Source organism: Hippocampus guttulatus, chromosome 9 (genome assembly GCF_054856545.1).
Source record: "Hippocampus guttulatus isolate MCC_2025c chromosome 9, RoL_Hgut_1.0, whole genome shotgun sequence".
In the NCBI taxonomy this organism is placed as follows: domain Eukaryota; kingdom Metazoa; phylum Chordata; class Actinopteri; order Syngnathiformes; family Syngnathidae; genus Hippocampus; species Hippocampus guttulatus.
Genome location: NC_141269.1, coordinates 805,734 through 818,475, shown reverse-complemented (window position 1 = coordinate 818,475; position 12,742 = coordinate 805,734). Strand labels below are relative to the sequence as shown.

The 12,742-nt window shown below is 48.6% G+C and overlaps 3 protein-coding genes across 4 annotated transcripts; 2 read left to right on the top strand and 1 right to left on the bottom strand.

Moving 5' to 3' along the window:
• Positions 1-507: 507 nt before the first annotated feature.
• On the top strand, positions 508-925 carry LOC147199691 (lipopolysaccharide-induced tumor necrosis factor-alpha factor homolog; the record flags this gene model as incomplete). Its single annotated transcript, XM_086119124.1, has 2 exons — positions 508-713; positions 801-925. Coding segments are annotated over 2 exons (324 nt in total), but the record flags the coding sequence as incomplete, so codon positions are not given.
• A 725-nt stretch (positions 926-1,650) lies between these two features.
• On the top strand, positions 1,651-5,869 carry LOC147199690 (uncharacterized). The gene is made up of 2 exons (XM_086120862.1): positions 1,651-2,123; positions 2,555-5,869. Exons 1-2 carry the CDS (start codon positions 1,779-1,781, stop codon positions 2,966-2,968), a joined length of 759 nt encoding a protein of 252 aa, XP_085976988.1. The 5' UTR covers positions 1,651-1,778; the 3' UTR covers positions 2,969-5,869.
• LOC147199689 (L-selectin-like) lies at positions 5,125-10,937 on the bottom strand. 2 transcript variants are annotated; one of them, XM_086120860.1, is made up of 7 exons: positions 10,481-10,937; positions 8,182-8,538; positions 7,999-8,103; positions 7,717-7,902; positions 7,435-7,623; positions 7,229-7,361; positions 5,125-7,113 (listed from the first exon to the last, which is right to left on the bottom strand). In XM_086120860.1, exons 1-7 carry the CDS (start codon positions 10,518-10,520, stop codon positions 6,993-6,995), a joined length of 1,131 nt encoding a protein of 376 aa, XP_085976986.1. In that variant the 5' UTR covers positions 10,521-10,937; the 3' UTR covers positions 5,125-6,992. The 2 variants fall into 2 exon arrangements, with proteins under 2 accessions (XP_085976986.1, XP_085976987.1); XM_086120861.1 differs by lacking the exon at positions 10,481-10,937 and adding an exon at positions 9,577-9,699.
• Positions 10,938-12,742: the final 1,805 nt, after the last annotated feature.

Here is a 12,742-nt window from a genome sequence, read left to right as displayed (position 1 = left end):
TGCGGACTGTTGCTGTGCTGAAATGAAGGAGGACATCTTGAGCACTTAGCAAATAAAACGTAATGGTGGCAAATATCTTTTAAGACAGCAACTGCACTTTCTAAAATGTGCACTTTTGCTGTGATCGCACGTTCGGTTTCCTTTTAGCTTCATTTGGCAGTGCAATAAAAGCACTCTCCTTCCGGGACTGTTGCTTTCTGGGTAACAAGTCAGCCAACCTATCCGCGCGGACAAGCAATTTGTCTCGCTGCTTCTCATCACTTCCTGCTTCTCTTCAACAGCCAATCAGAACCTGGCAACATAAAAACACGTCAAAGCAATTATTAAACAACAGAATATAATGTAGGTATTTTTAACATGAAATATGATCCTCAAACATAAAATGATCATTAATATAACATAAGCATACATTTTATTTAATTTTGACTCCGACTGTTTATTTAAGGTTGCGCAGGTTAAAAAATAAATGTTTGTGCCGGAAATCCTCCTTGTTTGCATTTGTGGTGTCTTGTGGTCTACCTGCTTTCTCGTGTAGCGTGCGCGTCCCCCGTGGTGACGACCCCCGTACCGAAGTTTGTGAGCCACGAGAGCGACCTGTGCCGCTCCCCTGCTCTGGCGTCATGTCCCGCCTGTCGGGCCCAGGTGACCACCAGGGTGCGCTACAGAGCCGGAACGTACGCGTGGACTATGTGCGTGCTCTTCGTCCTGCTCGGGTGAGTGACCTCGACCGTGCGCGTGGACGACGGAGGGACGACGGAGGGACGACGGTGGGCGGGTGTGACGATGACGTCACTTTTCAGGTTGGTATTTGGCTGCTGTCTGCTTCCGTTCTTGGTGAATCATTTCAAAGACGCTTACCACTGCTGTCCAAGATGTCATCGCCTTCTTCACGTGCATCGCAGGAGCTGCTTTCGGTGAAGGCGAATAATTAACGGGGGGGGGGGGGGGGGGGGGGTTTGTCCTTTTAAAGTTATGTCAGTCGGTTTGGACTTTGATCAAGTCATCCTGTTCAGCCTTTTTTTTTTTAATATCCGATTTTGAAATAATAATGTCAATAAATGTTTCTATGGGGAAAGCTATTTGCTTGAAATTTTACTTTGGAACCCGAACACGGATTTTAACCCTCATATGTTGCGGGTCAAACTGACCCGTTTGAAAAATCTGAAAAACGTGTCATATATCTTTTGTCTACTGGCCTCTGTTTTTCCTTTATAAATATTGGAACCCTGACCCTTTGCTTGAAACCCTACGTTGAGCCCCATTTTAAAAACCTATCCTTGGTTTGAATGACAAATTAAAAACTCATTTTAGGTTTCAAATGAGGGGCGCCTCCTAAAATCCCACATTGGAACTCTAGACTTGTTAATCCTGGCTCGAGAAACCCTCATTTGAAGCTCTTTTGTTACAAACTCTGTCTTGAGTCATTTGATATCCGAACCGTGGACTGAAAATCATCATCCTTGTATGAACCTCTGCCCCAGGGTTCAAAGTTCACTTTGAAAACCTAAGCCAGGCTTGGAAGGCCATTCCAAACGTAGAACCGCTCCACAGCGCCAAACGTGTCTGGACTTTAAGCCTGGCCGCGTCCACTTGCGCTTTTGCGTTTGCAAACGTGCGGCTCTCACTGGATCACGCCGACCGCGGCGGATTACGAGTTCACGTCTATTTCCAGCGGGCTGAGCCTGGGCGTCGTTAGCGCGGCGAGCTACAAGGTGACCCCCGCGCGGGGCGAGCGCGCACCAGTGTGCTCTGCCCGTCGGAAGCGGCAGCGCCGCCGCATGGCCCGAGATGCTCGCGGGTACCTGGCCTCCTTCTCCACGCCCTTCCTGAGGTTCCGGCGGAAGACAGAGCTCCTGGCCTACTTGTTTCTGTGCGTGTCCAAGATGCCCTTCATCCCGCCCGTATCGGTGATGGAGGCGGCGGCGGCGGCGGCCGGACCGGGCGGCAAGGCGGCGCTCCCGAAAGAAGGCGACTCGGTGAAGGAGCGCCTGGCGTCCAACCTCAAGCGCCTGGGCAAGAAGAGCCACCTGCCCACGGCCACCAGAGGGCTGTCGGAGCCCAGGAAGAAGGGACCCTCGTCATGCGCCTCCGGGTCTGGGGAGTCCTTGTCCAAGACCTGCCAGGTCAGAAACCTACTTGGAAATTTGAATCCAGTCTGAAAATTGCAACTGCGTAACCCCAATTCTGACTTGAAACCCAACTGAGGTCTTCACCCAAGATTGACCCCTAAATTTGAAAATGAAACCTTAATCCTTGTTTGAAACCCTAACGATTGCTTTGGAACTAGTCCGGGCATGAAACCCAACTTTGAAACCTTACCCCTGGATTGAAATCCTTACCTCAAACCCTGGCTTGACCCCCGGCTGGAAATACTTGTTCGAAACCCTAACCTTGTCTTGTAACTTCACTTTGAAACCTTATCTTGTCTTGAGGCCCCACTTAGTAACCTTAAAACCCAACAGTGAAAAGTCCCATTTGAACCGTTCAGCCTGATCTAAAAACTTGACGCCGTCTTGAAACCGTACTGACCGCAATCCTCACACCCGCCCACCAGGTGAGACCCCGGATCAAATCCCGCCCGGAGGAAACCCGATTCACGCTGACCCTAACCCCCCAGGCGGTCCTGCTGCTGCAGAGGCGCAACAACAACAACAACAACCATAACCACCACCACCTTTCCGGAAGTCTCCCCGACTCCAGGCGATTCAGGAGGAGCCCCCCGTCCCCGCGGCCCCACGACCGGGCGGCGGCATTGGTCGGCGCTCGCTGCGACGTGAGCTCTATGGTGAAGGTGTCCCTGCTGAACGAGCGTCGCCGCTACGACGACGAGGAGTACGAGGACGAGGAGGAACGGGGCGGCGGGGTGGACCGGCGCGTGATGCTCAAGTGCACCGAGTGGCTGCGGGGGCTGGAGAACACGCCCATCACCGTGGGAACCCGGCAGAGCGCCGGGGTCAAGAGCTTCTGAAGCCCACTTTTGGAACCTGACCCTTTGGCTTCAGGGCCCGGCAGCAAGTGAACTGAGAGGAAGATCGCTGTTCAATGGGAGGGGGGGGGGGGGGGGAGACTAAGGACATGTTCCGGCTGCTTTCAAAACAAAAAAAAGTCAAAAGCTAAAAACTAGCGCTGTTAAACGATTAAAATATTTAATCGCAATCAAATGTATAATTTCATAGTTAACTCAGAATTAGATGTAATTAATCAGATTTTTATCTATTCTAAATTTCCTTTGATTTCTTTTTCTCCTATTTTTTCCCCATTTTAATGCTCTCATCAACATGGAATCGTGGATCCGTTTTCTTTGTGCAAAATGCAAATATTGACTGAAACAACAATTTCGACCTTCAATTTTACATTAACGTTTTTCACTTGGAGCAGTTATTCAAACTTGAACTTTTTATTATTTTAAAGCAACGTAACATCCGTGACGCGGTGCCGCATTAATCTCGCGATTAAAAAAAAAATCGATTTAAAATCCTTTTAAATGCCGATAATAATGCGTTAAACTGACAGCACGACTAAAAACCTTACCCTGGCTCATCAAAACTTCCATCCCTACTTTGAAACCGTAACCTGGGATTGAAACTCTTAATTTGAAAACCAAATCCTAAAATTGGAAACCCTAACCCAGGTTTCAAACCTGAATTTGCTATCCCTGGACTGGAACTGTAATTTAAAACCCTAACCTCACCTTGACACTGTCACTTGAAAACACAATCTTGGCTTGAAGTCTTCAGAATCAACTTTATTGCCCAAGTATGTCGAACACACAAGGAATTTGTCTCCGGTAGTAAGAAACGCTACTTAAAAACCCTAACCCAGGCTCCAACCCAACCTTTGAACCGCAGCATTGGCTTGGAAGTTGAAACCCTCCTTTGAAAGCTTAACCCCATCTTGAAACTACTTTATGATCTGAAATAATGCATTTTTGGAGGGCATTTTGGATGCAAACCAAAATTGCATTTGGATGGTCCGAACGAGTGGATAAAGCGTCTTCCGTGACGGCAGCTAATGTGACTTCTGTCACGATAAGGTCTTTAGACGGCGGATTACTGCGCACTCGCCTCCCTCGTGGCCGGACCGAGTGCGCTTAAAGTGGCGGATTATCCGCCTTGCCGTCAACCGTTAAAACGCGTGCAGGCAGGGGGGGTTAAATCACGATGCCCGTTCATTCAAAAACAACATGGAGGAACGCTTTCGTCTGGGAAGCATTTACACCAGTGGTGTCAAACCTACGGCCCGCGGAGGTTCGATCGGGCCCGTGGGATCATTCAAAAGTGAAAAAAAAAATGCAGAAAAGACACGGAATGAATATTTTGAATAAATTCATGGAGTATCCGCTAGGGGACGCAGTTTTGATCGGAGTCGAAGACAACAGCAGTTTCAATATGTCACGGGCTCATTTGCACCTTGCAGTCATGTTATGCATAAAACAGTCCAACAAATTGGCAACATTGTTCCCCCCGCGATGAACAGGGGTTCACAATTTGACATGTAAATTGCGTGCCTGCACGTCACCGTCCACGACCGTTTTGGTTTGTGACCAATAGGTGGCACTGTGGGGCTTTTCCCTGCAGCTGCACACCTGTTGGTCGTTAGGCAATTATGGCTATAAAAGAACTCCCAGCCGACGGCTCATTGTTTGTTTCTTTGCTGCCGTCATGTTCTCGATCATGTTTTGTTGACTTAGTTTTAGCTACAGCCTGGGTTTTGTTTGATACTTTGGATTCTTTGTTTTTTGGACTTGTGTTTTATCAATACGCTTCAAGTACACCCTGATCCTCCCTGCTGCCTGCTTTTTGACAGTTTTTGATTTTCGTGGATTATTTGTCATTTTTCCTCAAACGGCCTCGAGTGAGTTGGGCCCTTACATTGAGTCCATGTCAGAAGATGCTGATCCACTTGAGCCAGGAGAGCCAGCTCAGCACCTCCTTAATTGTTGTTCAGTTAATTCCGTTTTTCACGGCCCTCTGGATAGGGATCGTCGGCCAGCATGGAAGGATCACTCTGTACTTTTAGTAGATGAGACGGAAGTAGTTGCAGTAGCAGAAAATAACCTAAAGCACACATAAATGCAGTAAAAAATGAATATTATCTCTTTCTGCATCATGATGTAAATAGGTATAGAATTGACATTAATACTTTTATTTTAACAATACATTTAATACTTTGATTTCACTATCATCATCATTATCCATTATTTTAAACGTAATAAACCATACATCACAAACATATCAAGTCGACTCGAACAAAAGAACTACAAGTCCCAAAGGTCCAAACCGGAAGTGGAGCGCCGACATGATGAAGCCCAGCTGCAACGCAATGTACTTCGTTCAAACAATGAATTGCAGCTGGACAAACATGACAACTATGCAAAATAAGTTAAGACACCACTGTTCTAGCAACACTTTAGCCCACGCTGTTTACATTGCCGATTGCGAACGGTAACTGACTGATTGCATAGCGATGCGGCAAACAAAGCACAACGGACACAATGCAAAGCAGACACAAAGCAACCGATCATCATCGAATCGAAAGCTAACTTTAGATGTCTGGTAAAGAAAAGCACAAGCGTAGCTTACCATTGGGCCATGCCGACGACGAAGCGAGTGTAATGCGATGCTGCTTTTTAAACGTCGCGCGAACGGTCACCCGTCAGTGGCAGCCCCGGCCCTCTTAAGCGCCAGGTGAATCCAACAATTGCCTCATAAACACATTGGCTGCACGCTGCGGGATGGCTGCCCAGCAGCTAGCTGGAGGCTCGTGGATGCTACGCTGTCGCAGCCGCATAAAGAACAGTGCTGATCAACGTTAATTACTGTAAAAGGTTTTATCATTAAAGATTTAATTAAATACTGTATGTGTACTGCTACAGACTTTGTCTCAACTGTTTACATATTTTAAACAGGCTGGTACCCATAAACCCTTACACACAAATTGTAGTGGGGCGGGGGCAGGGCAAACCCTACTCTGCGGATTTCGTCTGTCGCGGGGTGGTCCCGCTCCCCATGAACCCGCGACAAACGAGGGATTACCGTATTTAAAAACTCTGGTGATTGGTTTTGCTGTGCGTTTAGTTTGGACGGTAAACTCCAACCGAGGTGTCATTGAAGAGCTGAAAGCACGCTCAACAGAACGCTCTGTACAAAGTGCAATATAAAAAGTTCAAAAATTACCCATAGAAAAGCAAAAACGTCAACGATCAACACAGCCACCGCTGGAGTTTCAGTTGAGGAAACCCAACAGCACATGAATAATAACACCGGCTCCCGCCGCTACAACCGGTGCCCATTGAACCCCGAGCGGTCATGTTTTGCACGGTGGTAGCTGGAGGACCCCAAAAAGCAGCTCGGCGGGGAGGAGCGGGTTGGGTGACCGAGATGTATTGAACATTTCAAACCGAAGTACACAGGAGAAACCACCTCAAAAACTCCCTCCAGCAAAATCACCCAAAACAGAGTAGCAAGAAAAACATCACACGTGCACAAAGCAACAAACAAACAGTGACCCGACACCGAGTGCTCGGTCGGGCATCAAGTCTTTTCAAGTGGCAACGAATGACACCGCGACCAACAGAACCGCGACACCTGCGCCCCGCCAACGGCGGGGAGAGAGTCGAGTACCCGATGACCGAGGGGAAGGTTCCGAGGCGGCAAGTCGTGACGGCGCCGACGGGGAGGGGTCCCCGATGCCGGCCGCGGGTCGCACAACAGTCGGTCGGCTTCAACCCATGAACAAAAAATAAATAAATCAAGTCAAAATCGGCCGTCATTGGTAGCCCTTTGAAGTAATCGGTCCTAAAAAATATTCCAGCTCCGGAAATGAAATCATTGTTGTCCTTCACAAATGTGGTCGGGTGGGATTAAATGCGTTCATTAATTGGTTGCGCACATTCAAAGTCACAGACGCTACAGTGGAGAGAGGATAGCAAAAGTGATCAAAATCCCAGTAAATACGTGTCAGCGACATGACGGAAGGACTTTTTTTGGTTTTCATTCAGCTTTTGGAATGATCTCATGGTCACCGTTGTTGAGATCAGCGGTGACGTCACGATCCGGGACGGGGTTGCCAGTGCCTTCTTGTACCGCCGGAGGTTCCTCAATGTCGGACATGCTGTGACAGAAGACGAGAGAGGACACGCGAGCTCACAAAATTCCCCGTTTGGAGAGACTCCGTTTCTTCGTTTTAAAACAAAACGACGACTATGAACTTTTATCGGCGGTCTTACATCATCACAAGGTCGTCGGCTGGTTCCCTCCTCCTCCGTCGCAGGATCCACACAAGCAGAGACAGAGCGGACAAGGCAACCGCGCCAGCTATTGTTGCGCCGGCCACAATGGCACTCGAGTGAGACGCGGACTCTGCGGAACAGGTTGAGACTGAACCTTAACGACCCACCGCCAGATTAAAACTCCGTCCGGTCCGCTTTCACACCTTCGCATGTTGGGGGTGCGGCGTTCCACTCGCCGGAGTGCGCGCACGCCATGCTGACCGCACCTCGGAGCTCGAAGCCGTCCTGGCAACCGAACGTACAGTTGTTCCCGTAGCTGAACCTCGGAGCCGGATCGTCTCCGCAGGTGACTGTGCCGTTGGACAAGTGGGGAGCGCCAGGGCACTGAACGACTGCGCAGCAAGAGAAAAAGAACAACGGGAAATCAGCACACTCTTGCGGGAAATAAAGGTCCATAAGGTTTTTTTTGAGGACTTTCCACAAACCTTCACATGTCGGCGGAGAATGTGACCAGTTTTTCGAGGCGGTGCACCTCAAGGGGTCCGAGTGGCTGAGCTGGTATCCGACCTCGCAGGAGTACCGGCACAGCGAATCCAAGGCGAAGTCGCCATACTTGCCGGTGCAGGAAAAGTCGCCTTTGGGTGGGGGGGTCAGCTGGCTGCACTCAACCGCTGAAACGACGCACGTCAACACAATTGGTCATCCGCCGCATATTTGTGGTTCAGTGTTTTTTTTTTTTTTCAAACAATAGCTGAGCGGATTCTTACCATCCTGACATTGGTCTCCATCGAAGCCGGCAAAGCACTGGCACTTGTGGCCGGGTACGGTTTCCACGCAATTTCCGTTGACGCAATAGTCATTTGGGCAAGAAGCTGCAACAAGAAGAAGGAAATTCACAAACACTGCACCTTTTTTTTTTTTTGGAATAGATCGCCGTTCCCTCCACTCACCTGCGGAGCACGCAACATCGTGCCTGGAGCTGCATTGTTCATCATACCATCGCGTAGTTGGCTTGGATGCAACTACACAATCCCCCCTGCCTCTGGGCTCCCCCGTCTCCCAGTTCATGTCCTCATTTCTGACAGGCTCGCCGGTGGCAACATTCACCCATTGGTCGTTGATTTTTTGGATCCCGAGCCAGTACCACCAATTTGTTGGCCGCAACGTTTTGAGATGGTCCTTCTCCTCCTGGTTTTGATGGGTCACCAGGTCGGCGTGGTGCTCCCGGCACCACGCTCGGGCCTGGTGCCGGGTCAGACGTCTGTCGGAGACGTGGTAAGACCGGCACTCGGCTTGCATGCGAAGCACTGAGGATGCAGATGCACATCAATATATGAGAACAATGTACTCTCGCGGCTAACTACCAAAATGGCAATGGCAACATTAAAACCCTTGTGCACTAACTCTACCAAAGTGGGTCATTTCGGACGGTTGGATGGTTGCCCGCACAGCCAAAACTGTCAAAAGAAATTACTCCACGAAGCTGCAATTTTGTCAAATAGTTCAAAATGACACCCCGCTTTTGAACATTCCAGTTGGTATATATCTGAATGACATGGTGGCATTTTGGGCCGACGGCCTGAGTCAAACACCCAAATTGGGCACATTGACGCCCATGAAAAATGCCAATTTTCAAGAGATCTGGTGTTTGATCGCGCATTTCTCGCAATCTCTGCGCAAATGACATCACGTGACGGCTCACGCTTAAAAAGCCAGAATTGTGGGACGATAGTTTTTACCTCGCTCATCCACCAGAGGGCGCTAGAGCCTAAAATATCATTCTCGTGCCGGCCCCTTGCGTCCGATCGAAAACACCCGTTTGGTCATTTTCATTCGAATAAACGGGTCTCGTTTGTTGAGAGGTCTATTTGCGTGTGTGTGTATGGATGTGATCGTATGTGCGCGTCACATAGAACAGTACTGAGCAAAGAGATCGAAGCAGTACTTTTTTCCGCCATTTTGTGCACGTTTGAACGTAAGGTCAGCGCAAGCCAGACAGACGTCAACGTCATGGTGTCACCTCTTCAGAACTACGCACATCAAATTCAGAGAGCGTTGCTTGCTGGGGGGTGTTTTGAAAATCCGGTGTTATTTTTTGAAAATCGAGTTTTGCATCGGTCGAAAGATCATCAACTACACGTCGGAGGAGTACGGGAACCTTTTGCACGTAAACGCACCAAAAATATGCCAACTGTATCTACCCCGGTCAAGGATGCCGCCTCGTACTGATGTGCAAAAAAACGTTTACTCGTGGAACACCGTGAAAACTAAAACACATTTCAAACAACATCAAAATTACAATATCTTTAACAAGACATTAAATAAATAAACACAAAATGGCATACCGTGTGCACCTTGGTAAACCGAAAGTAGATCAAATTAAATTACGTAGACCACATGGTATCGTAGCTCTGTCTCCGTCTCACTCTCAAGTTGTCTTCTCGATCTTTCTCATTCCTCGCTATCCACGGCACGTGACCCGGAAATGATTCTTAACAAAACATTCCAAATAACGTATTAAGAGGATTTAAAGAAAAAACAAATATGAAAGTTCACATAGAAATATAAAGTACTTTTACAAAACAACAAGCCTAAATAAATTGTATTTTCGTTGTCGTGGCAACCAACGACTCAATATTGGTGCCAGCTACACCGACCATGTGCGTCCACGGATTGAAAAACATCATTTTGTTTTCAAATGCAGATGTGGAAAGGCCATCTGCCACAATCACACTACAGTAGATCCATTTGTTCAGATTGCCCCCCCCCCAAAAAAAAGGTGTTTGTTCTTCGTTTTTGTTATCAAGTTTGTAGAGTAGTTGCTGGTTGTTTGTTTCTTATGTTACTTCAACATTTTTTATCGTTTTTGTGACTTACTTTTTCAAGGTTCTAAGTACCATGTACAAGATTTCTTCACTTTGATGTCTATATACAGTACACGCAATACACAATATCGGACAAATGGAGTTGGGTACCCGGTGGCTAGGTAAGGTTCCGAGGCGGTCGGGGTCGCGGTGCGATGGCACCGGCGGGGAGAGGTGCGCGGCCCGGCCAGGACTAGAGTTGGAGAAGGCCAGCAGCGCGGCAGGTGGGAGGTGGGAGGTCATGGTGTGTGTGTGTGGGGGGGGGGGGGGTGAAAACGGGCGGATGACCGGGGACCGGCGGGATGGGGAGCGGCCGGCCGCGCGACACCTCCCCGCGGAGGTTGAGTTGAGTGAATCCAAAATAGCCTGTGGAGTTCGCACTTACCTGAGAAAATACAAGCCAAGATGATCCACGAGCGGGACATCTTGGCAGCTCTGCTGTGAAGTCAACAGAAACCCCCCCCCCAAAAACAATTCTAATTGCGCAGATGAGACGTAAACACTTCGGAGTGAGCTACTTACTCCTCCTGCATGGATTTACACGGGACACGAGAAGTGAAGCAACGTCTCTTTTTTCGCCAATGGACGCGTCGGCTTCTTGTTGACTTTGAAACGTCGCTTGGAGCCGACGCGTGCACATTTTGAGCATGACGTCGGCCATCCGCAGGTGAAAGGACGCTCTTTCATCTTCAACTGCTTCAAGCAAGCCCGCGAGGGGGGAAAGATTGCCCGACGTTCTGCGTTGTGTTTACGATCGGACTTGACGTTCACCGTTTCGCTCAGCGCCGCCTTTGTGACAGCCGAAGCTGTTGTGAGAGGAAAGCGCCATCTGAATCGGGACGTCTTGGAGCGGACTAGTAATTCCGCACTGGTACGTCACCTTTGGGTCACACGTCACCAAGGGCGAAAACGGGATGTCGGCTTTGCTTTGTCATCTTTGATTTCAATTTTACATTCATAACATGACGAGTGATGCGTTTGGGCTCCTTTTTTTTTTTTTTTTTACATCAACTCTTTTGCCCCAAAGAGTTGAACGCCCAAAACCCCGGAGACATGAAGGAGTTCTTTGAATTGCCATTGCAAGAGTTTAGTACAGGGCGTGTTGTGATGAGGCCACTTCTGTTTTGTTTTGGGGTTGTTGTTTTTTTGGGCCAACCACGGCCTCTCGCGGCCAAAACTATTCACGGCCTCGGAACGCCTCACCGCACGAAACACATATTTAGGAGAAGAAAAAAAAAAGTCAGCGGGAGAGCCGTTTCGAGGACATCCCGGTCATCGGACAATGAGTCGATAAAACTTTAAATCCCGTCAGCTTGAAAATGCTCAACACATTCCGTTCGAAGGGCAGCTTTTAATATTCACATCTTCTTTCTACCCCCCCAATTTTGCTGCTGGAGACTGTACATGTTCCCAGTGCGGGACAAATAAAGGCTATCTTATCTGACATTCCAATCCCAAAAGCCATTCCGAGGCATTCCCAATCATCATCACACACCCGGAAGTCACACGTACATTCGACAAACGTCATCTGCATCGGGCTGAACGACGTGGCTTGAACAAAATCCCAATCTTATTTCGCCTTTTCACCGATTTAGCTGACATGCAAATATCTATCGAGGAAGAGAGAGATTTTTTTACAGATCATGTGAAAATTTCATTGGGACAGTGCGCATTAATCAATTAACGAACAAGCGGTGAATCTGGGTGGGATCTTTTCTTTTTTGACGGAGAAACGTCCGCTCTGCAAAAGCTGCAGCGAAGCGAAAGTTGTCAGCGAATTTTCCGATGGAAAAGATGGACTCTGTGGAAACCGGACCACCTCAAGCAACTCATTCGGCAGAAGTCTTTGGAATGCTGCTGGAATTATCCGAAGACTGGAGAGTTTCGCATCAACGGTCTTGCCAACATTTTGTCAAGCGTCCGTGTGACTTTTGTGTGCTCGTTGGCAACGACAAACGCATAACAGATCCATTGTGTCCTCGTGCTGTTTGAAGAGATTTTTTAAATAAGACACACATTGTGGTACTTGAACCCCCTGACAGCACAACTGACGCCACACCGACCACACACACACACACACACAATGCGTCCAAACGTGTAAGAAAGCCTCCTTTGTTTGTTTGTCTGTCTTCTGAGAAGAAGCTCGAAGCGAAGTTGAATTCGGGACTTTGGACCGTTTCTGCGAGCAAACAGAAAGAGGGACGGTGGAGCCTGGACGGGAGGGGGAGGGGGGGTGAGAGAAAATCCCAAAGCGAGGCTCGGAAAACGGTGACCTTGCACCGGGAATCCTGCCACACGCCGACGGGAGCAAAAAGGGGGAGACCCCCAACAACACACAAACGGCAAATTTGGGAGGGGACCGTCAAGTTTTGCAAACATGAACTCCTTCTTGGCCAAGCGTCTTTGAAGTCCCGCATGTGAAATGCTTCCTGGTGATGGTCACTATGTGGGCTTTTCTCCCCAAAATTCCCATCAGGTAAATCAATATATATAATATAAATACATATACACGTAAAGACATACATGGATACACACACACACGCGGTTTATCTTTTGGTCTGTACCGTTTTTGTTGTTGTTGGCCTCGCCCAAAAAGGCGCTCATGTCTCCCATTGGTCGGTTGAGCAATTCGGGCCCCGCCCATCGG

What these genes read in the sequence shown, in the direction of transcription:
- LOC147199690 (XM_086120862.1), top strand. Translation starts at nt 1,779, where the DNA reads ATGGCCCGAGATGCTCGCGGGTACCTGGCCTCCTTCTCCACGCCCTTC. An exon ending in CCTTGTCCAAGACCTGCCAG is followed by an intron (nt 2,124 to 2,554) that starts GTCAGAAACCTA and finishes CCCGCCCACCAG; the next exon opens with GTGAGACCCCGGATCAAATC.
- LOC147199689 (XM_086120860.1), bottom strand. Translation starts at nt 10,520, where the DNA reads ATGTCCCGCTCGTGGATCATCTTGGCTTGTATTTTCTCAG. An exon ending in CTTGGCTTGTATTTTCTCAG is followed by an intron (nt 8,539 to 10,480) that starts GTAAGTGCGAAC and finishes CTGCATCCTCAG; the next exon opens with TGCTTCGCATGCAAGCCGAG. An exon ending in TTCTCCGCCGACATGTGAAG is followed by an intron (nt 7,624 to 7,716) that starts GTTTGTGGAAAG and finishes CTTGCTGCGCAG; the next exon opens with TCGTTCAGTGCCCTGGCGCT.